Consider the following 25,203-nt stretch of genomic DNA (forward strand, 5'->3'; position numbering starts at 1 on the left):
TGGATATCCATATCCAAAAGAATGAAAGAGGACCCCTACCTCACCCCCTACACAAAAATTAACTCAAAATGGACCAAAGATCTCAATATAAAAGAAAGTACCATAAAACTCCTAGAAGATAATGTAGGAAAACATCTTCAAGACCTTGTATTAGGCGGCCACTTCCTAGACTTTACACCAAAAGCACAAGCAACAAAAGAGAAAATAGATAAATGGGAACTCCTCAAGCTTAGAAGTTTAGTGCATTTAACTATTTTTGCTGCCGTTTATTACACCCACCAAGCCAAGGCCTCCATCTCCAAAGCAAATCAGCCAAGACGGAGTCGTTCATAAACCGATTACATTCAGCACCATCAAGTGTATCCTGCTGGGCTGCCGACAGAAACACTGGCAAGTTGATCCAAAAAGGAGCCAACCATTTCCCCCACCCCCAAAAAAGGCTGATCTTGAAAGGGCCCCCGCAGGAAGCAGGCCTGCCCGGTGCAGCCCAGCAGCCCAAGCAGCAGAGCCGGACTCGAGCCGGGGAGACAAGCGCTGATGTGTGAGCAAGAACCCACCAGAATACAAATGAGCAGAGGAGGTCTCCCTGCCAGGAAACCCCCACAAGGACCATTTGTTTGGTGTGCTGGGAAAACCGCACACCAACAGAGGCCTGGCAGAGACACCCAACCATCAGAATGAATCTGAAAGAAGTTGACCACGCTTGAGGCTGACCAGGCTGGGTTACTGACATGCAAATAAGTCCAGTTGATTAATAACTACTCTCTCTTTAGAGTTAGCAACAGTCCCAACGAGTGGCGCCCTTGCTGAGCCCAAAGAGGCGCTCGCCAGGATGGACAAGGCCATTTCACTGAAGGAAAAATCAAATTAAGGCAGTTTCTGCATGCTGTAACCATGCTTAGAACTCCACATGTCATATTATTGATTTTTCATAATGGCCCCTGACACAAACATTAATATCCCCTTTTTATAGGTGAAAGAATTGAAGCTCAAAGGGCTTATCAATAATCTGATCACAGTGATAAAGCCAGTAAGCAGGAGAGCTGGGGTTTATTTAGCTAGACCCAAAGCCTGCATCAATATAATACTTTTTTTTTAAACTACAGCATTTTCATATGCAGGATTTCAAATAATACTAAATTTATTGATTATGTGTAGGAGACAGATTATTGATTATCTATGGGTGGAAGGAGGAGAATGCCTGGAAGGGGTTATGAGGGGGGACTAAGATGCTCATTCTCTGCTACATCCTGGCCTTGATGGTGGTTTCCTCCTTGGGGTGACAGTTCACCAAGGTGGACACTTGGTGATCTGCAAATTTTCTGGATGTATATTACACTAGTACAGGGATCAGGAAGTCACAGCCCATGGGCCAGCTGCCTCTTGCTGTAAATTAAATTTTACTGGAAAACAGCTATGCCCATTCATTCACATATTGGCTACAGCTATTCATCTGACCCTTTGCAGAAAAAGTTTGCCGACCCTGTGTACACCGTGCACACGGAACCTAACGTGGGCAAACGTCAGATCCATTTTCCTGCTTACGTCTTTCTTAGCCAAACACACAAATGAGTTTATAGACTCTAAGAAACATACCAAATGACATGAAGAAAAAGAGCTACATATCACCCAGACATGTTCATTAAAGAATTTCAGTCAGCTTATAAAAACACATATGATCCAGTGAGAATATAAGAAAATCAGAATAAAGGAAGAAAATTAAGACCCAGGGAAAGTCAGGAATGACAGAAATCCCCCACCGCGACACCTTACAGAGTTCCTAAGGGCGGGCTGTGAACTTCACTCTCAGTTTCCTGGACACTTGAGCAAAAAAGGGGTAACATATGTGACACGAATGCACTGAGTGTCACCAAGCCAAGCTGGGATTCCCAACCTGCCCTGCCCAAGAACACATGAGTCCATGCAAACAACAAAATGCTGACTGTTCTTGATAAAAAGCACCTTTATCCTATTTTTCCTGCAAAAAGACAACTCAATTTTTGCTCTGATGGGCAAAAGAACCCTCAGGAGCCTAATTTTCACCAAGTGCCAGGTGGCAATGCCTTCCCCATCTGGGCTGGCTGGCACAGCCCTTGGCGAGCAGAGGAGAGGGTCCCAAGAGGGTCCTCAGATCATGGGTCCATTGCAATGACCTACTTGGGATTAGAGGAACATTTTAGAGGGTAACTGTGTTTTATGGGTCATAAATATTGCACAGCTGTTCCTTATTTACTCAGACTCGGTAGATTATTATTGCAACATTACCTTGCTAATGTGGTGATTCTTGCATTCAAAACTGGAGGGCAAGAAGCAGGCAGATGTAATTAAATAAGCATGGTGCACATTTTGGGGGGTTGTTCAATAAAACAAAACAAAACAAAAATGCATACTGAAACTGCTACTTGTTGCTCAATTTTATTCCACCAGTGGCACTTGTTGGCAGTTGTTAAACTTTTCCTAAAATATTACTTGTTAGATTGGGGCAGTAATAGATTAAATAATAATAATAGTAATAATAGCTAGCATTCATTGAATGAGTGTTTATTATGTGCTTCACATATGTATTAACTCAATCCTCTATGAGGTGGGCTTTATCATTGTGCCCTCTTTGAGAGATGTGGAAACTGAGGCAGAGCTAGGTTAAGTTACTTGCCCAAGGTCATAAATTTTGTAGCGGCAGAGAACCAGTCTGACCCCAAGGTCCTTGTTCTATTAACAACTGCACAAGAAGCAAGGGACTTGGAATAGTAACAACTTTCTGCAGAAGTAAAAGCTATTCTGTGCTGTCCACCCTGAATCACTGAAGCATACAACTGGCAGTGCCCAAGAACAATCTCAGTGACCCCTGGCAAATGTGGCATTGGCTCCCTGCAGACAGAAGACAGAAGGTCTCCATGGTCTATGACTCTGGGAGCAGCAAGGAATCAAGCTTCTTGGCTCAGCCCAGTGCAGCCTTCAAAATCCAGTCTGGGGCTGCCTCTCTCCCTCCCCTCTGGCCACACCAGCTCAGCCTCCCCTGGCCCCAACCACACCAAAGTGCTTGGCTTTTCACGATGACCCACTCATCGTGGGTCAGCCCAGGTAGCTCTCCCTTCCTCTCTCTAGCTCCATAGCCAACCATCGCTGCCTGCTGGAAACCATGCCTGGCTTAAGGGAGCTGTCCCTCTAGAATGACCCTTGCAGCAGCATCTTACATCTTCTGTCCCTATGTAGTGACTGCCAACATGCCCATCTGTTTTCCCAAAACAGACAATGAGCTCCTTGAGCATGGGCATGGGCTTTCCATGTCTTCTCTGTCAGTGTAGCCCAGCAGCCCACCCAGGGAGGAGGTCACACCCTGGAGGAACTGGCTAGGGAGAGAACAGAGACCTACTCTGACAGCAGTGAAGATGCCCAGCAGAAGAGGGAGCCATTGTTTTGCCCTGAAACAGCAGATTCTTAGAAGCTTTTAGGCCTTCAAAATAAACATCTCTGGTCAATCTGGAGATGGAAAGAGTGTTTGCTTTTGGCTTTCCACTCTACAACACAAATATTGTGTGGAGGCCAGTGACAATGACCCTCAGACCCAGGTGCTGATCACCGAAAGCGTTTAGCTGGTTCTTACATACCATGTGGACAGTTTTGTGGCTCCTGAACTGGACACTGGGTCTTCATTCGAAAAGCCACCGATAGCACATCCATATCACGTGTGTGTGTGTGTGTGTGTGTGTGTGTGTGTGTAAAAGGGGGTGGGATGAGGGAAGAGGGAGAGAGAGATGTCCATTCTTCAGTCCCTCTTTTCTAAAATACGTTCCTAAAATTGAAATGCAAATTGAATGTCTGAAATCTGGAATATACAGACTTCTACCTGCTATAGAGGTGGAAGCAGAAAAGGATGCCTGTGAGGAAAGAGTTGAAACAAAATTATGAAGGCGTAATTAGAGTATAAATGTTTCATTTCTTACCCCTTGAGTGTCATGCAATGTACCTGTGATTATTTGGGATTATTTAAAATATTGAAAAATAAATTGAATTACAAACAACAAATTTAATTTTGTAATGTCTTACCTTAAATTCCAATTAGCTCAGCTTACTGAAAATGACATTTCATAAGAAGGAGAAAATGAGTTTGTTGTTGGAGAGAAGGGCGAGCTAGTCCAGATGTAGCAGGGGATGGAGCTGGAGATTTGGTGATTTCCTTTCACTCCTGCCGTCTGTCAACAGACATTATAGAGCACCCAGGAGAGGCCGAGCGCTTTCTAGGTGCTGTGCAAGGTAGAACTGCTTCCTTTAAGAGCTTAAACTCAAGTGGGAAAATGAACTAATAAGTAAAGAAACACTTGGAGATAGTTGATGCTCTCAACATATCCAAAGTAAAGTGGGTACAGAGTAAACAGGGTGATATTTGAGCAGAGGCTGAAAAGTAGGAGCCTTCCAAGAAAAGGAAACAGCAAGAGCAGAGGCCTGAGGTGGGCACAAGTCTAACCGACAGAGAAGGGAAAAGAAGGCCATTGTGCCTCGGGCAGAGGCCTGCAAAGCTTTTCTGAAAAGGGCCAAGGAGCAAACACTTTAGGCTTTGCAGTCAAACAGTCTCAGTTGCAACTACTCAACTCTGATGTTGCAGTGCAAAAGCAGCCAAAGACAATACGGAAACGAAACAGCCTGGCTCTCTTCCAATACAACTTTATTTACAGACACCGAAATCTGAATTTCATTTAATTTTCATGGGTTACAAAACACTCTACTTGTTTTGATTGATCCAGCATTTAGAAAGGTAAACACTCTTGGTTTGCAGGCCATACAGAAAACAGGCAACAGTCCAGATTTGGCCCCCGGGCCGTAGTTTGCCAACCCCGAGGCTAGACTCAGCAGAGTATAATGAATGAGGTTGAGAAGGGGTCAGAGACTTTATCAGGAGCTCGAGTTTATAGGCAAAAAGCAACAGTTTGTGTTTGGGGCTATTTCAAGCAGAGCAATTTGCAGCAGGGAAGGGACAGGGTCTGATTTATGTCTTTAAAAAATTACTTTGGCAGTTGTGTGGTGATCCTGATGGTGTCATCAACTTTCTTGAAAAATGTGTCAATAGAAAGCTGAACACTGTCCTCTTGATTAAAGAGTCTGGAGCAAGCCATCTTCCCATCAAAAGTTCTAGGATCTGTTGATTTCCCTCTGTATTTGAATCACTGAAGTTTTGGGGTTTTGTTTTGTTTTGTTTAATCTCTTTAATGTCGATTCTCAATCCATAATTTTAAAAATTTCCCCATTTTCTTCCATCACTAAGCATGGACTTTGAGACACAACATTCAAGGATACATTTCCAGCGTTCCATGCATGTCCTTTCACTTTATTTCCTTCCACAATTGAAGCCATTTGACCAATATAAAATTGAGGCTAAATAGTCAACACTTTCTGTACATCTAACAGGCTCCATCTTTGCCTCAAATGTATTACCAGGAGTATCAGCATTTTCACATTTCCATTTTCCATTCATTTTAAGAATATAAGTGAAAACTGAAAAAAAAATTCAATCACAGCTGTCCAGACAAAGGTGGCAAGACAGAAAAACTGGCCTTGTGGTTGGCAGACTTCTGAGAACAATGACTTCAATTGATTTTGCAAAGTACAAATCCATCACCAGGGGGCATGAATGCATAATGAAGAAAAGTGCAGCTCTTTCTCCCTAATTCTGCCTTACACAAGAGGAAAGGCTGTTGGAGTCCTTGGCCCTTTTATGTTTTACTGTGTTTCTCTGGCTGCCCTTCCTGAATCCCAACTTCCAGGGTACCCTCCGGAGCCTCACCTGCCCTTCACATCTGCTCAGGGATTGCACTCAGCGTCTTGACGCTCAACTTAGTGCAGGGGCCCAGCTCCATCTAACCCTGCCCCAGCAGAGAGGACGTGCCCCCATGATAGCCAACCCCGGCAAAGCCTTTAATCTTGACACTTTTCAACCTCTGAAAAGTCCAAGGGGCTCTCTCTTGCGAGCTTGGACAAAATTCAAGCTGGTTTCTGGATCATGGTTCCCTCATCTGTCATAAGAAATACATGGTAACTACTTCTCAGGATTACAGGGAGGGTGAAAGGAAATAATGTATTTCAAGCCCTCTACAAGACACTTGAAAAGTTAGCCAAGGTAAATAAGTAACCAGATTAAATCTGATCAGAATTCTCCATCCCCTTGTCTCAGTCTCTTAGTTAAATTTCACTCCATGCCATAACCATAGTAGCAAACAGTAGTAAAGCCTTTTGGGGCAAGTCTCTGACAAATGGAGAAAAAGGGGTTTTGAGATCTGAGTCTTTGGTAGGCAGACTCTAAGAATGGTGTTGGAGACTGAATCATGCCTCCCAGAAAAAGATATGTTCGACTCTTAATCTGCATTCCTGGCATTGGACCCATTTGTAAACAGTATCTGTGAATGTGTTAAGGTGAGTCAGGGTGTAGACTCATTTGTGAACAAATCCTAAAAGATCCTCTTTAGATGAAGCCAATTTGAATCAGGGTGGTCCTTAATCCATATGACTCAAGTCCTTAAAAGCAAAGGAAACTGGACACTGAAGTAAAAGCCAGAGGCCAGCAGAAGTGAGGGGAGCACATGTAAGGAGAGGCAGATCGCCAAGTGACAGCCAGAGACACAAGCCAAGGAACCCCAGGACTGCAGCAGGTCAGCACAGAACACTACAGACTCCAAGGAAAGCATGGCCCATTGAGACCCTGATTTTGGACTTCTAGCCTCCAAAACTATGAGACAATAAATTCTGTTGCTTAAGCCAACCAGGGTATGGTATTTGTCATAAAGGCCTTGGCAAACCAAGAGAGATGATGAGCCCCACTCCTGGTATACACGCCCTTGTGTACTCCCCGACCCCTGAGTGTGGGTGGGAGCTGTGTCTTGCTTCTAACCAACACAATATGCCAAAGGTGATGGGCTGTCACTTCTGTGATTACATAACACTGCAGCTTCCATCTTGCCAACAGACTCTCTTCCCTGCTGGGGAAATGAAGCCTGTCCCCATGTTGGGGAGGCCCACATGGCAAGGAACTGATGGCCGCAAGGAACTGAAGCCATCAGTCCAGCAGCCTCCAAGAAACTGACAGCTGCCAACAGCCTCACGAGCTTGGAAGTGAATCCTTCCCCAGTTGAGCCTTCAGCTGAGACCCCAGCCCTGGTCGACACCTTAATGCAGCCTTGTAAGGGACCCTGGAGTAGAGGCCCCAGCTATGCTGTGCTCAGACCCCTGACCCACAGAAACTTTGAGATCAGAAATGTGTGTTGTTTCAAGCAGCTCCCTTTCCAGTAATTTGTTATACAGCAATAGTTAACTAATACAGGGCTCAACCTATCACTTCAATGTGAATTTCTAAAATCATCCCAACCCAACTACATTATTCTAAGCATTTCACAAATATAAAAGAATAGATTAGAGGTTGATTTCTTCCACTGAACCGCTCCATTAAACCAATCCATTCTCCTTCTTCCAACAAAGGGACATCATTTGCCAGACCAGACCCGCTCCTTTGACCCAAGTAACAAAGAGGAGAATCAACCCCTGCCACAGCTGTTTCTGAGTGTAGGAGGAAGAAATAAAGCCTCACGTCAGGGATTCAGCTAGATGATTCTGAGCTATGGGTCTCCCCACACCATGTGGATGGTGGGATAGCCTCTGATGGCTACTGTCTCATTATTTGTTGTCAGAAGCTCTATTCCACAGCAATTTTTCCCCACGCTAGTCTGAATTTGTAACAGAAAATAATAGTTACAGCCTTAGGCTGTAAACTTCCCCCCCCCCCCCCCAGGAGCTGGTTCAAATAAAATCAAAGCAGCCAAAGAAAAGGGAGAAGCAGCTTACTCCTCCGAGGAAATGCATCCTCGAGAGGCTCAGCCAACAGCAGACCAAGGGCCCTGTCCCACGACTGTCGTCGCCTTCTTCCCTCTCCCTTTCTCCTGCATTCTCTTGCCCTCCCTCCTCCTGTTTGTCCCCTGCCATCATGCCTTCATTCGAGCTGCCCTAAGAAACTTGCCTTTACAGACAGTAGAGCTTTCAGGAGAGCTAAGTGAATGCCCTTTGATTCAATTTACTACTCCAAATACTTAAATCCAGGGCTCATTAGGTTCGAGGCATCACATTAAACACCACAGCAGACACGTGGGGGAGCTGTGTCTGCAAAGCCTTTTAAAACATTCCACAAATTTCCCTGCCCTCTTACATGACCTAATGGGGCCACAGCCCCATTTGAACCCTGGGTTCAAAACCTTTGTCCAGCCCTCAGCACCTGCATGACCTTGAATTGGGCCTTAACTCCATCTAGAACCCAGCATCCTATCGGCAGAAGGGTGACAGAACTTGTCAAGGGCAGAGAATTAAAATGGAATGACATGCCTGAAAATCCTCCAGAAAAGATCATAAAAACAGAATCATTGGGATTCAAGAAAACAATTTAGCTTTTTCTTGTAACTCAAGGTTATCCACAAAAAAGATCAGTGATTGTATTAGGAACCCATTCCTATTTTTTTTCTCCTGATGTCATAATTGTTACGACTGCCATTATTGTCTTTGGCAAAACAATAAGATGGGGCCTTCGGGCCTTCCTAGTACAGCATCCCCTGCCATGAGCCAAGCAGCTCCAGCTACTGAGTTTACTGAGCTCTCACTGCTGCTTCTTAAAGTTTTCTTCCCTCTTCTCTATCAATCAAGCCATCACTCCATTTTCATTTACCACCACAGCAAACAGGACAACCAGGAGAAGCCTGTCTCTCAGCTTCTACACCTTCTGGATTTGGGAATGAAGTAACAACTTGCTAGAATCGTACGTAAAGTAAGAGCTACAGGCCACTGACTTTGGAGAAAGGATAAGAGCTTTGAGTGGGTTTTACATCTGCTTGGCAATTCAGAGGCTCTTTAGCATCTTTTCGGGTTTCATAGCACACCAGAAGTTAAGCCTTCCGAATGGCAGTATTTCAGATATGTAACAAGTTTTTACACAAGTCCTAGTAATATTTACCATTTACCATTTCTGTACAGGGCTTCACTTGATCCCTACATACAGGTATAGATGTGCATCTACATGCCTAATACACAACAGCAGGGAGACCAGGGACGCAGGTGGTATGCAGAGGAAATTCCCTTTTACTACTGATAACAATTTCTACACTATTTCTTCATCATTTTACAAACATTCCTTCACATTCTGCTCATAAGATACTGACAAGGTAAGCACTATCATCCCCATCTTCCAATACAGAAGTCAAGGCACAGAGAGGTTAACTGATTTGCTCAAGGCCATACAGTGAGTAAGCAAGAAGATTAAGGATCCCAGGCAGTCTGACCCCAGAACCAGTACTTAGACACATCATAAAACTCTCAGTGTACCAGCAAGTAGGCCAGAAGGGGGTGGAAATATCTCCAGAGACTGTTGCAAGTTCAAGTCACGTTATCAGTTTTTCCTACCAAAGAACAGCAAACCCTAAAATCTACACACTTATGTGACTCATGCATGAATACCAATTCTAGAAATGATAAAAATATTGTAACGACCACAGCTATCATCTCCTGCCAGGTAGTTTACATGCATCATGTCAAATCCACACACCTCCCCTGGCAGACTGGTATATTATTCCCATTGACAGGTGAGGAATCTGAGGCTCAGAAAGATACAGTAACTTACCCAAGGACACACAGCCAGTAATTGGAAAGAATCAGAATTTTAATTTAGGCCTCTCTGCCTCCAATGTTTATTCTCTTTCCAACATGGTGTGTGACCCAAGGGATAAAACTTTACATTTATGATGTCGTCAATCTTTGCAATTCAGAAGATTCTTCCAAATCGTGCATAGCTTTGAAACTGAAACAATACTGGGCTGGAAGTGAAGACAGCTGAATTTAAACCCAGTTTGGGTTTAAATAGCTGTATGCCTTATATGTTACGGAACCTCACAGAGACTGCATTTCTTTATAGGGATTCACACTTTGCAGGGACCCTACAAGGAGTAAATGGGATAGCATGTGATGTAGTTGCATATGCCATAGTTTCCAGCACACAGAGTATGCTTGAAATATTCTTTCCTTAATTCATCAATTATTATTTTCCTCAAATAAAAACAGAGATAAAACGAAAGTGCTGGTTGACATTTCTGATTGACAGACTTACAATAAACCAGTTATTAATGTGTAAGAAAGAAAACAGACTCTTCCATTCCATCAAAATCATTGAAAGTGATCTGAGAAATCGCTGAATATTCACTCAGTAACCAACATTAATTGAGCACCTACTATGTGTAGGAATTGTTCTAGGCACTGGGAATCAGCAGTGATCGGAACAATGCCCTAACCCTTGCATAGCTTAAATTCCAGTAGAAAACTGAGTCAGCAAATAAGATAGAAATAAACAAGATTGTTTCAGAGGATCGAGTGCTAAGGATGGAGTGGGGAGGTTGTCTCTCAGTTGGCTGGGAAGGAATCTGACCTCCAGGCCAGAGAAGGGACTTGATTGGCCAAAGACCCCACTCAGGATTAACGGTGCATCTTTGCTCTCTGGACCAGTAGTTCTCAGACTTTCACAAGGAGGGCTTTATAAAGCACAGACTGCTGGGCCCCACACCCTGAGTTTCTGATTCAGTTGGTCTCAAGCAAGGACCAAGAATTTGCATTTCTAACAAGTATCCAGGTGATGCTGAGGCAGCTGGTCCTGGGACCACACTTTGAGAAGCACTGCCATTCCAGAAACTACCCCAATCCCTCTCCTCCTGCCAGTCCTCCCATCTGCTAAACTCAGTCAGAAACCAAGGGCAAAGGAGAGAACGTCATGCAAGCTCTGGGAGCTCCAAGCAGAGCAAAGGATTCCAGTAACATGATTCCTTCCCCTTGCCCCTTTCCAAATTAAAGGGTGCTGACAGTTTCCAGCTGGTGCTGGTCTCCAGGTGCCTTGGAATCCCTTGTGCATTCTCCTAGCCCTATCCCAACCCCACCCCAAAAATAGTCCCTTCATTAAAATCTCTTGACACATCTGAGTTGGACTCTGTTTTCTGCCAGGATCCAGAGAGACATACCACCAGCTATACCAGATATACCCAAACAGCTCCTCCAGTGGTGATATTTTCAGCAATTGACAGAGGTTGTTCTATTTTTTCCTACAGTAACACCAATAAAATGCAAGTCAAATATCAGATCATCTTTTTTTGCTACACAAGTGTGAACTGTATATGCAATTTGCTGGAGCCTGCACAAGATATGCAGTGAGATTACCCCAAATAGAGCTTTGTGGACCTGAGATAGGTGTTAGGGTGACCCGCTCATCCTGGTTTGTCCAGGACATTCCTGGTTTTAGCACTGAAGGTTCACAACCTGGGGACCCTCAGGCCTGGGCAAAATGGGACAACTGGTCACCCCTGCGTGTGATCCTGTGCTTTCTTGTGTTAATGAAGCTTCCTTGGAGCTCCCAGTAGCACCACCACCACCAAGAAAGCCTGGCGTTTTTTGAGCACTTCCCAAGGGCCAGGCCCCCTGCTAAGCATTTTATATACATCACTTCATTTATTTCTCACAACCACCCTATAAGCAGGTTACTGTTATTAGCCTCATTTCACAGATGATAAAATCGATGCTTAGAGGGTTCAAGTAACTTGTACAAGGTCATATGGTTTATAAATAGGAAAGCAATGGCTTGAGCCCATACAATGCTGTTTCCTTCTCAACACAGCAGAAGGACCCACCTGGACCAGAACTGATTCCACGAGCAACACCTAGCCAAGAACTTCCAAAAGGGCAGATTAGGGACCAAGCTCGAAACCTGAAGCCACAGAGCAGAAATTACGAGGGAATATACATGAGGCAAACAGTGAAAAAGTAGCTGGGGAGGTGTCTGATGCCTTTGGAAAACTAGGGATAAAATTACATAAACTTACATCTTGTGAATCAGTTTCTTGCAAAAAATCTTTGACATTCAACACCCTGCTGCATCCTACAAATTCAAAGGCAGCCCCACGTGGTAGCTTGAGCTGCAACCTCCTCATCTGTCTTCAATCCACAGGTGCTATTGTGTGGATTAAATAAGATCAATAAATGATGTTCAGCCAAAAAGTGTTTCCTTAAAACTCTGTTTGGTGAAGCCCCAGGGATCCCGGGACCACAGTCTGGGATGAACTTCCAATGTGGGATGTTTTCCCAAGTGCCTGAAAGTACGGCACCTTTGGCCGCTGGGCCCCCAGCATGGAATTAGTGGCAGCTCTGTTTAGAGTTTTGACCTATGTTCGAGGACAAGTAAGGGTTCTCCCCTTGGAATTACTCTCTTGTAAGTCTGGCATAGTTGAGATGCTGTGCAGGGAGAGCTGGGGCTCCTTACTTGGGAAATCAGCCCATCTCTCCCATAACTCTTACTCTGCAAGGGTCTAGCATTCAACATCAGCTGGTGGTGAAGAGCTCGGGAACAAGATGACCACAAGTTTGCCATGGCCAAGCCCTTCAACCTCCACAAACCCGTTCTCTAATCCATAATGTGGTTTGTCATGACTGCTTCTTGGGATCATTATGAGAATTAAATGAAGTCTAGAATTCCCCAAAGGGATTCCTACTGAAAATTCTGAAGGAAGGGTTAGTTTCTGCCCAGGAATGTCAAAGAGGCCCCAAGATTTTCCCCCATGTGTGAGTGTAGCACAGCACCTAGCACAGAGGAAATGAGGGAGTCAAGAGAACAAAGGTTCAGCCTTGAAATGCTTGCGTTCATATCCTGGCTCTACCACTTACTAGCTGTGTGGCCTCAGGCTTGCTACTTGACCATTATGTTCCTCTGTTTTGATGATAATTGTACCACATCACAGGACTGTTATGAAGACTCAGTGTGCAACTATTAGTAAAGCACTTGGAAAATTGTCTGACTTAAAGTATGCAATGGTTTTAGTGCTCAGTATTTGATAGGCCTTTCCTGTCCTGTATTTATTCCCCTGGCATTGTTATTCTCCTTCATGCTCTGCAGACATACCCTGGTGCACCTGTGTTTTTCAAAACTTTTGAATTTGGTTCCCTATTATTATCCTCCTATAATCCATCATTTCACCAAATAATGTGTCATCCTTTTGTATTTTCTGTTATCCATTGCAATGTGAGCCAAATGCTCCTCTTCTGTATTCTCTTTTGGGTTTAGACATCGTCATCTCAGGAGAGTGACAATCCCCTTCCATTTGAAGAAAGAATGATGTGGCACCCAGATACAGTTAAGGTGTTTAAACTTTTGAGCCAAGCTTCTCAGTAGTTGAAAACTACTAAATTGCCTCTTTTCCAGGAGGCTCCACAGTTCCTCAGAAAACCTAATTAAAATGGCCTCAAGACAATGCAAACCAAGCATTAGGAGCAGCCTCTGCTTTGATCTGGACAATTTTGTTTAGGGGAAGATAACTGCACTGAACCAGAGCCAGCTGAGATACAGCGGGGAGATTGGCAATGCACTAGACGCTTTGGGGGACGTAACCAATTATACCTTCCTGCCCCCATCCCACATTTCAGAGATGTTTAGAATCTTGGCTTAAAATCTTGCTTTCTGAGCCAAAAACCACTACCTACCCACCCACCCCCCAAAAAGCCACTCACTTCTTATAACAAAAGGTTTAAAAAATGCAAAATATGGAGAAACACTAAATGGGCACTAACAGAGGAAAGAGTCACTAAGTATTAAAAATAATTAAGTCAACAAACACCAGGTGCTCTGGATCAGGCGACACAGGAGGCAGACAGGAGGCAGCCGTGGTTTTGAACTCAGAGCCGGCACAGCTGAACGGAATGGGGTGTTTCCCCCAGGCCTGTTCTGCACAGTTGTGAGGGGCCACAAAGCCTGGGCAGCAGCCGCGACCCAAACACCCAGGAGAGCTAACCCCATGCCCCTCATGCCAGGAGGGGAGCCTGGCACCCACCCTTGCATGGCTTGACTTAGCAGGAGTTAAGAGAACACTTAATAAGTGAGCAACAGCCCAAGCATCCAAGCCCCTGAAAGTGGAGGCCAGTGAATCACTTCCCCAAGACAGATGAAGGGCGAGCGCAGAATGTCTTGGCTCCCTTTCCCAGGGTCTCCTTGTGGAAAAGTGTTAATAACAGAGGGATATATGGGAACTCTGTATTTTCTGCATGATTTTTTCTGCAAACCTACAACTTCTCTGATATAAAATAATTTAAACAATTTTTTAATGGGCTGGAGTTGAGCACATGGTAAACTGATGGCTCTGCCTAAATACAGATACTGACCTGACAAGCCCAGTGGGGACATTTGGAACCACCAGCCCCCGCCCCCAAGTAAACAGTTAATCTGGGAAAACAGTTAAATTCCTGGAGTAGGTTCCCAGCAGGCAGTTCAATGTCTGATCAGCCCGTTTGGATTTTGACAAAGCCATCCTCCACTGGGTGATCTCCTGAAGCCCTCTTAACAGTTACTCTGAAAAAATACTGTGATTGAGTTTCTTCTGTATTGACCATACTACTGGCAGAGCAAAACTAAGAGTTCAATCATTTTGCACCCACTAGGAGTGGTCACTATTAAACAAACAGAAAACTACATGTGTTAGAGAGGATGTGGAGAAATTGGGACACTTACTCACTGCTGGTGGGAACATGGAATGGTACAGCTGCTATGGAAGAGAGATGATCCGGCAATCCCACTACTAGGTATACGCTCAGAGGAACTGAGAGCAGGTACACAGACATTTGCTCACCTATGTTCACAGAGGCATTATTCACAATTGCCAAAAGACAGAAACCACCCGAGTGCCCAGCAATGAATGCATAAACAAAAACATACAGTGGAATATTATTCAGCTGCAAAAAGGAATGAAGTCCTGATGCATGTGAAAACACGGATGATCCCTGAGGACATTACATTGAGTACAGTAAGCCAGACACAAAAGGACAAATACTATATGGTCTCACTAATATGAACTAATTATAATGAGGAAACTCAATAGAGTTAAAATCTAGAGTACAGGCTACCAGGAGATACGATGAGGGTAGAGAAGGGGTTGCTGATGCATAATTTGCGTAGAATTTTTAATAAGGTTGATTGTAAAGGTTTGGAAATGGATAGAGGTGATGGTGGCACATTATTGTGAGTGTAATTAACAGTGCTGAATTATGGCTGTGATTATGGTTGAAAGGGGAAGTTTAGGGTTGTGTATGTCACTAGAAGGAAAGCTAGAGGATAAAACACGGGACAGTATAACACATAAACCCTGTTGGAGACAATGACTGTGCTTAATTGTACAAATATAAGAATGTTCTTCCATGAACTAGAACAAATGTATGTCACTATTACAAAGATGTTAATAATAGAGTGGTATATGGAAAAAAAATACAACTAATGCAAACTATGCACTATAGTTAACAGTAATATTGTAATACTCTTTCATCAGTTGTAACAAAGGTACCAAACCAATGTTAAGTGTCAATAATAGGGGGGAATAAGGAGTATGGGATTTTTCTTTCTGGAGCAATGAGAATGTTCTCAAATCGACTGTGCTGATAAATGCATAACTGTGATTATACCAAAAGTCAATGATAGCACATTTTGGACGGATTATATGGTGTGTGAATAAAACTATTTTTTAAAAAGAAGGACATTAATGTAAAAGCTGATGAAATTTGACTAAGTTCTTTAGTTAAGTTTAATAGTACTGTCCTAATGTTAATTTCCTGGTTTTGTTATACAGGACGTTACATTAGGTGAAACTAGGTGAGGAGTATCTGGAAACTCTCTGTACTATCTTTGCAACATTTCTGTAAGTCCAAAATTAGTTTAAAATAAAAAGTTTAAAAAAAAAAACTAAGAGTTCAGGCATGACTTGTTCTGCAACATACAATAATTTGTATATCCACATTAAAATTTAAACTGCTGCTATGAATTAAATTCTCTGTTAAAAGATCAGAAACTGGAATATAGGTTACCAAGGGCCAGGGTGGGGGTAGGGAATGGGGAGTTGATGTTTAAATTATACAGAATTTCTATTTGGGGGCAGGGAAAAGTCTTGGTAATGGATGGTGGTGATGGTAGCACAATGGTAAACATAATTAACAGCACTGAAATGTACATATTTGAATATGGTTTAAAGGGGAAATTTTAGGTTGTATATCTATTACTAGAATAAAAATTAAATATATATCTCTATATATAGATACATATAGAGATATATATATCCATAGGACCATACAACATAGTGAACCCTAGAGTAAACCATGGACTATAGTTAATAATACAATTATAAAAATGTTCTTTCATCAATTGCAGCAATAGTACCACATTAATGCAAGGTGTTAATAATAGGGTAGTATATGGGAGCTCTGTATTTTATACAAGATCTTCTCTAATAAAATTTTTTTAAAGAAAATTCTGTTTTATGAGATTAAAAAAAAATCCTTCTGGAAATGGATCAAAAGGTCTAAAATAAGTACCAAATTTTAAATGTATCTAAATGTAATAAAAATGTTAAATTTCAGCTAGATTCTATTATGACACTAATCTGTTGATTGGTGTTTTTCTAAGTTGGTTCTTGCAGAACCTAAATAGCAGTGTTCAAATTTTACATTCTTACGAAAATATTAAAGTGCTTCAACATTTGGGGTAAAGTTTGAAAAGATGTCTGATACGTCTTCATATTAATTCACAAATCACTCTTACTTTCTGACAATTCCAATTAGCTTTTTAAAATTTGGACTAAATCATTTCTGAGACAAAGACCTTTCAACAGTGATAGCTTGACACTGAACCGACACTAGTGCTCAAAAAAAAAAAAAAAAAAAAGAATTAAAAGATTTGAACTCACTTCAGTGGTTATATTTGTATTTTTCTCTGAGATACTGGGTTTCCTATATTCATCTATTATTTGAGGCTCCTGGAGCAGGAAGCTTCTGAAGCGGCCCCAGAGATCCCACTCTACTATTCACGTTCTTGTATAATCCCTCCTCTTGGGTGTGCGCTGGACCTCGTGACTTGCTTCTGACAAATAAAATACAGCAAAAGTGATGGGATGTAACTTCCAAAAGACTGGGACTTCTGTCATGCACACACTCTCTCTTGCCCTCTCGCTCACTCACTCTGATGAAGGCAACTGCCATGTTGCAAGCCCCCTTACAGAGAAACCCATGTGGCAAGGAACTAGGGCAGCCTCCAGCCAATAGCCATTGAGGAACTGAGGCCCCATTCCAAGAGGCCAACAGCCATCTGGGTGGGCTTGGAAGCAGACCCTTCCCCATTCCAGCTGAAATAACTGCAGCATCAACCAACATCTTGTTTGCAGCCCACAAGAGACTCAGTGCCAGGCCCAGTTAAGCCCACACAGATTCCTAACCCAAAGAAACAATAAAGCCATTCAGCTTGGGGGCGATTTGTTACACGGCACTAGATAGCTAACACAGTTCCCTTGATATGTGAGTGGGATTTGTTTTCTCTTTTCAAAAAGGGGGCACCCAAGAAATACTGACAGGCATGAGCCCCCTAGGACCCTTGCACTTGGAGGCTAATTCCAAGATGCTTAAGAAAAAAATAAATGGAAACATTAACATTTAACTTAAACACATAGTTTGACAATGTGACTACACTATTTTTAATTCGTACTCAAACAACTTTAAAAAAATCAAGGAAATAGATGATTATAAATGCATACCCTTTAAAATGTCCTTTTCTGTCTTTAACGTGACTAACAGTCACTAATTTTACCCTGCTTTACCCCACAGTGTTCAAATAAAACACTACAATGCGCATCCCAGATTCTGCAGTCCCCACAATAAAGGACCAGGGATGCATGCTTGGGCAGAAAACCTCAAGGTGAGCCTAAAGATCCTGGTTGTCACAGAAAAACAAGGATGCTCGCCAGCATGTCTGGAGGTAATGGAAAAGGACTTGGTTTGAAGGGGCACCAACTGACCAACCTGTGATGATCTAAGCAGCCAAATACAATGATCATAATGATAGTCCACAAGAACAAATCAAGATGGTCCAACGCCACGGTCCATAACCATGCTCAAATATTAAGCAGTCTTTAAAAAGTCCTGCTTGTTTCCCTCTAAGATCAGGAACAAGACAGGGATGCCCACTATCACCATTGTTATTCAACATTGCGCTGGAAGTGCTAGCTAGAGCAATTAGGCAAGAAAAAGGAATAAAAGGCATCCAAATTGGAGAAGAAGTAAAACTTTGACTATTTGCAGATGACATGATTCTATATGCAGAAAATCCAGAAAAATCTACAGCAAAGCTACTAGAACTAGTCAATGAATACAGCAAAGTGGCAGGCTACAAGATCAACAAACAAAAATCTGTAGTGTTCCTATACACAATGAATGTGCAACAAGAGGAGGAAATCAAGAAAAAAAATTCCATTTACAATAGCAACCAAAAGAATCAAGTATTTAGGAATAAACTTAACCAAGGACACAAAAGACCTTTACACAGAAAACTATAAGAAACTGCTAAAAGAAATTGAACAGGACTCAAAAAAATGGAAGAGCATACCAGGTTCATGGATTGGCAGACTAAATATAGTTAAGATGGCAATTTTACCTAAACTGATTAATAGATTCAATACAATACCAATTGAAATCCCAACAACTTGCTTTACAGAAACAGAAAAAACAATTAAAAGTCCTGCTTGCTGATATGAGTCCATTCATTCATGCCACAATCAGGTGACCCTTAAAGGATGAATATATAACCACCCCCCACAAATTAGCAGAGGACCAAGAAAAACAGGAGTGATCAGAGGAGATGGGGTTTCCAGGGTCCTGGGAAGCTGAAGCTGGGGATTTTGCTCAGGGACAGCACTGTGCTGTCCCTGGATGAGGCTAAACCTCACTAAGGCTGAGGAAGTCTGAGGTTTGTAAACATCCTACAGAGCAACTCATGAGGTGTTAGTGCAAAGTTCTTCCTGGGTGCTGAATGGAAGCCCCTGGAAAAGTACAGCCAAGGCAGGTATGGATGGAGCTATTTTCTCTGGTAGCTGTTCATCCTGGTAGGGAATTAAGGAGGTAGGAAATGCTATCTCTGCTCCTCATAGAAGCTTCTATTCTTTTGTTACATTTCTACATCCTTGGCTACATGAGAAATAAAATGAATGAACGGTCTATTCTTTCTCCCACCAACCCAGAGTCTACCAAAACACTGCAGGCACAATGTCTTCACATCTTCAATTTTAATAGACATTGCCAAAATAGCACTCAGAGTGGCTGTTTCAATTTTCATTCCTTGACAGTGAACAAAACCACCTAATTGCTCAGCTCCTTGTCAAAACTTGATAGTCTTAAACTTTTCAATTTTGCCAAACTGATGAGGGGAATAAACTGCTAGCTCATTGATTTAATTCACAGTCTAAAAAGCCTAAAAGAGGTGGAAATCAGGAAAAAAAAAAAAAAAAGCCTTGGAAATAGCTAATAAACTATTTTGAAAACTGGCAAGGAAAAGTAATGGTGATACCATTCACTGGTTCCTGTTTTGTGCCATGAATTGGTGCTTGACAATTTACAGGCGTTATCTTCAGCTTCGGCAACACTGAGGCATTGATATTCCCATTTTACAGATAAGAAAGGTTAAGAAGAGCTAAGTAACTTATCAAGGTCACAGAGCAAGTACACTGAGGAGCTGTGATTCCCACTCAGGTGTAGCTACACCAAGGCCCTAGTTTAAATAAAACGTTTAACAGCTTTATTCCACAAAATTCATCCATTAAAAGGGTACAATTCTATGATTTTCAGTAAATTTATAGAGCTATATAACCACTACTATCTTCCAGTTTTCAAAGATTTCCATCACCCCAAAGTGTCCTCTCGTGTCTATCTTCTGCTCCCACACCTGACCTGAGGCAACCACTGATCTGCTTGCTGTCTCTACAGATTCACTTTTTCTGGATATTTCATATAATGCATAGTCTTTGCATCTGGCTTCTTTCACTCAGCAAAATATATCTGAGGTTCATCCATGTTGGAACATATAACAGTAGTTCGTTGCTTTTCACGTTACATTCAATTGTACAAATTCACCAGTTAATGGACTGTTTCCAGTTTGGGGCTAGAATGAACAGTGCCACTATAACATTCACGAAGATGTCCTTGTGTGGACATATGTTTTCATTACTGTTGAAGAGATTCCTAGAAGTGGAATTTCTGGATCATATGGTAAGTACATGTTTAATTTTTTAAGAAACTGCCAAACTGCTAACCAAAGTGGCTTCACCTTTTTATACTCCCTCTGGCATCAAATAAAAAATTTTAAGCTGAATATTCAAGAAATGTGAAATGCTTTACTTGTTTACTCTGTGGAAAAAATTAAATCTGTAGCACTGCTGACACACTTGAAGGTATCCGAGTTACCCACAGTCCAGCAGTGGGTCTAGCAGGACTTCTGAGCAGTCCTTCCCTGGGTATGTGCCCAGGATGGGCCAACTGAAATAACGCAGGCATGTGGGGATGAAACAGGCCCTAAAGATCACTGTCTCCCACTGGGTCCCTCACCTTTTCTCCGCCCTGCCTTGTGGATACATTAATTCCCAATTTTCACAGTTGACTTCTGGCTCCTTTGCGGTATGTGACTAGAAATCTCCCTGGGTCCCTCTGTATTCTTTTTAGTTTCTGAATCTCTTACTGATAGACTATAAATAAATGACTATCATGCTCATTTCTCTCTCTTCCAGGCAAATCAAAGTGTTCAGCAAGACCACATCAAATGCTGAATCCCATGGCCCCAAAACAGTCTCTGGCCCAGCTGGTCACAACACTATCAATCACAGCTGTCCCTTTGGTGATTCTGATTGTTATTAATCCATTAAAACAAAAAAACAAAAAAAACTGTGATGACACTGTAACTGCCTTCTAATGTCTACATGGTGGTACATCCTAGATCCACTCCTAATGTGCTTACAAATGCGATTACACTTGTTGGGCATGGTTTGTTTTCAATAATCCCATCGCTTTTTAATTTATTTACAGGAATGCCATGGCCCCCTATGTTTACCAACTCCTTGTTCCTTTCCACTACCACCCCAAGAGCACCAGGCACTTTATTTCTAAATTAGGTAAGACATGTGAGTGAAGCAAGGGACAGAGCCCCCGGACAAGGGAGACCTATGGGAGGAGGGTGATGGGAAGGGAGACCAGAGATAGCCACACGCTTTCCTGTCACAGTGCACACCCACTTTTTTTAATCAGTTCTAACCCAGAAGGTAAAATGTGCTTAAAACTAAACATTCCCCAGCTAAACCCTTGAGTGAACAGAAGTTTTAGTGTCACCTGTTGGGAAAAAAATTCATTCGAAATCTATTTCTAAAAGCAGTGGCAAGGAATCAAGTCCCTGGAAAGAAGAAAGGAAGGAAAACTTAAAACCATCACCAAAACCCAGCCATCTAACTGCCAATTCAGAACTCAGAGTAACAGCTCTGCCCACTTGGCCTGCCCACACATATCAGCATGAAGGTAAGTAATAGACAAGGGGCCCATTTTTGATCAAGTGCCTACTGTGCACCAAGCAGGCTTCCACTCACTCTGCATACCTCATCTTATTTTAGTCTTCACAGAATCCAGCCAGGCAGCTATAACAGTCCTCACTTAGCAGATGCGAAGCTGGGGATCCAAGAAGGTCAATGACTTGTCCAAGCTGTCATGGCTAGTAAGGGGCAGAGGCAGGATTCAAACTGGGGACTTCAGACTCCAAGGCTTATACTCTTTTCTCTAAAGCAGGATGCCCCCTGAGTTAAACTCCACCGTCCCCCATCACGGTTGCCGTGGGACCCTACCCTCTCCATCATGAAGAAATATTTATCAAGGGCCCACCACCTATGTGGCATTGCTCTGGTTTCCACAGCAACACACTGTCAGAAAGTCAAGGGAGTATCCCGTGCTGAAAAGAAAGACGCTGTACTGCCCTGCGATCGTGGCTCTTGAAGGTGACAGTTGTACACCTACAGCGGATGCCACCTCAGCTGGTGGCCTGCAGCCCACAGGAGCTGTGCTAAGACAAGCAAGAAGAAATTAAGCACAGGAGAAAGACAGTGGATTGTAACCCAAGAAGAGGTTCTGCTTTTACTATGAATGTGTTTGCGATTGTTGGTGAAGCAGAATTCCACACCAGGTTGCACATTAATTGTTCTTTTATTAGGAAACAAATCCAGCAATCCAGGACAGAAAGTAAGATTTGACTGTACTGCCAAACAGTTCCCCAGTGGCAGTGATTATGGAGTCAAATGATTACATTGCTAACAATTGCAATCTAAAGCCAGTCCCCTTTAAGATCCATTTTGCTCTCAATGTACTGATCCTGCAACCAACTAATAAATGGACTAATTATCACCTTATCCATTCGTTTACCTGCTTTCCTCTTCTCCCATCTCAAATCAAGTTTTGTCACACTACCAGCCTGGTTTTAAAAGCCTTTTTACTACCATTCCTTACAAAACTTGCCCTGGTTCATAAAACACATCTTAGAGAAAGAGAGATAGAGATTGCCTTTTGATAACAAGCTTTTGTTCCCACAACCAACATTTTACAGCAAAACATATCACCCCAACTGTGTACTGAAGGTAAGTAAAAATTGAGATTGCTTTCAAGACTGAGAATATTCAGATTAAAAGACTATGGAGAACACACCACTGAATTTTAAATGTATTATTTACCCAAACTTACAAAAAGTTTTAAATAAGATACTTTACAGGAAATCAAGCTATTGTCCTATTTATACTAGATTTGGATACCAGCAATTTCTACATTTAAGAATAAGAATTATTTCAGCAAACTAAGATGCAACCATAAAACAAGTCCATGTTTGCATCATTCCTGAACCCACAAATGCAGATGGAAAAAAAGTAATCTAATTTAAACGGTCTAGTTAGCACTAAATCAGAAAGAAAAGGATAGATAGAAACAAAATCCCAATTTCTACAAATGAGTGAAGCTTAAAATTCACCAATTCTCCAACACAAACTAATCCCGTTCGTTTAAAGAGCCTCTGGAACAAACATAGCCTCTTGCTAAGTATATACTATGGTCGCTTTGCAGAATCACAAGCGGCTCAGGTAGAACTAAAAGAAACATGTGGTGCCTTAAGAGTAGGTTTCTTCCAAAACTGTACTCCAGGATTGCTTTTCTCTCCCATGTGTTTCCAAGAGCAAACAAAGAAAAGGTGCTTGCTCCGCACAGTTCTCTAAATGTTTCAACAAAAGGCTGCTGAATAAACACATTACTCATTTAAAACTGAAAAGTTCTCTTCCTGAGACAAAAGCAACTAAATTTGCATTTTAACAGTTGTGGGCGAGCGCCACCTGGCGGAAGCGTCCGGAAGCGGCGCCCGCTCAGCACTGAACAGTTTTCCGAGCCGGTACAGTTTCACCGCCAGCTACCCAAGAACGGGTTGAGATCTCGGAGGAATATTTTTCATACTGGTTTTGCAACGGAAACGTGAGAACTATCGATGTGTGGCCATGTGGCCACGCCTCGGGGGGATAATATAAACAATATAAGTCACGGATCCCCAGGATTTGCCTTAGCATCCTCCTTCCCCGGGCTCCCTAGCACTCCTAATGCAGACCCCAAATGGGTGAAAAGAAGCGTGCACATCTTTACAAGGTATTGTGGCTGTCCCTCTTCTCTCCCCTGTGAATCCAACCCTTCAGCTTCACAACACCTCAAAAGGAGTCTCCTAGTCACCCAACATCCCAACCAGGGAAACTAGCTGTCCCTTCATAGAAGTCCCAAATTCAGCAAGGAAGACTAAGGCACTTCCAATGGAATCGTCACTCCAGCGGTTCTTGATCCAACTCAGAAGCAGCCTGTTTAAGGAGGTCCCATTGCCCCACAGATTTTGTTGTTGTTCTTTCTTCCTTCCACCCCTCCCTCCTTCCCTTCCCTCCTTCCCTTCCTTCCTTTCCATATAATATATGGGCAAAGATGTTGGTCAGCAATCCAGACAAGCCTTTTCCTGAGTTCCTGGGATCCCAGCAACTTCCGCCCAGCGTGGCCACACCAAAACCAGTCGGTGCTAAGAAACTTCAAGGTGATTCTACCTGCACCCTCATCCTGCCCTCCTGCCCTTCTGTCCTTCCTTCCACCGCCTTCCCGTTGAGGGCTCACGGCTGGAAGCCGCTGCAGTGGGCCGGGTGAGGTGTGAGACCGCGGTCTGTGGTGGTCTCCACCGCCCCGCGCCTGCCAACTTGCCATTAGGAGCATGCCCGGGGAAACTCCCACACTGGAGAACTACCTCTGCTTACCTCCTTCCTGCGGTAAAACCCCAAATATAAGTCCCCCAAACTTTTAAGGAGCAGACCCTGCACAGGTCAAAGCCCTTCCACTTGAAAGGCCTTCACAGGGGCGCCAATTCACCCCAGCTAAAACCCACCCGGGCTGGCGTGGGGGAAGCACTGCTCTCTTGGTTATTAACACAACCGCCCCCACGAGCTGAAGGACAAGATTAGGGGCGCGGCGAGTTCAGAGCTAATCTGTAGCTTCCGTTATCTCCGGGGAGAAAAAGGAAAGGTGCCACCGCCCTGGCAGCCTCTGCCTGCTGGGGACCTGTCCTCCCCCGCGTAAGGCGCGCTGCCCCAGACGCCGCCGGGGAGAGAACGCTCCACCCCGGGCGTCGATGCCGCTTCTCTTCTCGCCGCCCCAAACACTCGAGTGACAGATTCCGACAAGTGGGAGGCGGCAAGTGGAAATATTCGCAACAACCGCGGGAAGTTACTCCAGCCCCGAAGCTCCACAGGAAAGTAAAGCCGAGAACTTCGCCAAACGCGGGCTGCCGGAGGACGCGAAGGGCCAGAAGCACTGGCCGGGACGCCCGTGGACGCGGCTGCCCGGGGCCGGGGGCTGGAGCCCAGGCTCGGGCCGCGGGGACCCGCACGCCCCGCGCTCCCGCACAACTTTCTCCTCCGAAGGACCCGCGGCGGATGCCCTGGCAAGCCGGGGAAGGGAGCAGGGAGCGCGGGGGAGCCCGGCGGGCGCACTCACCTGCGGCGCTCTGCGCCCCGGCGCCGGGCGGCGGCGGCAGCTGCAGCCGCAGGAGAAGGCTGAGGGCGAGCGCGGCGAGGCTCGCCATCCGGGCGGCGGCGGGCGACTCAGCCCCTTCCCGCGGGGGCCGCGGCCGGGGCTGGGGCGGGCGCGGGGCGGCCCCGCATCGCCGGCGCGGCTGCTGGCTGAGCGCGCCGCTGGGCGCCCCGGCTGGCTCTGCTCGGGCTCCCGGCGCCGGCGCCGCTGCGCTCGGAGCCGAGGCGCGGCGCGAACTGA

General features: G+C 43.9%; 1 protein-coding gene across 8 annotated transcripts in view; it reads right to left on the bottom strand.

Moving 5' to 3' along the window:
* The window catches only part of PTPRT (protein tyrosine phosphatase receptor type T), a 1,173,155-nt gene that overhangs the window by 1,105,769 nt on the left and 42,183 nt on the right, over positions 1-25,203 (bottom strand). For 7 of the 8 annotated variants that reach the window (XM_037810912.1, XM_037810909.1, XM_037810908.1 and 4 more), the window contains exon 1: positions 24,928-25,163. The exons of the other annotated variant lie outside the window; for it this stretch is intronic. In XM_037810912.1, the coding sequence (XP_037666840.1) occupies positions 24,928-25,015 (88 nt within the window). In that variant the 5' untranslated portion in view covers positions 25,016-25,163. Of the gene's footprint in view, positions 1-24,927; positions 25,164-25,203 lie in introns of those variants that run through there. 8 annotated transcript variants of the gene reach the window in all.

The sequence above is a fragment of the Choloepus didactylus genome, chromosome 19, assembly GCF_015220235.1.
Source record: "Choloepus didactylus isolate mChoDid1 chromosome 19, mChoDid1.pri, whole genome shotgun sequence".
Taxonomy (NCBI): Eukaryota; Metazoa; Chordata; class Mammalia; order Pilosa; family Megalonychidae; genus Choloepus; species Choloepus didactylus.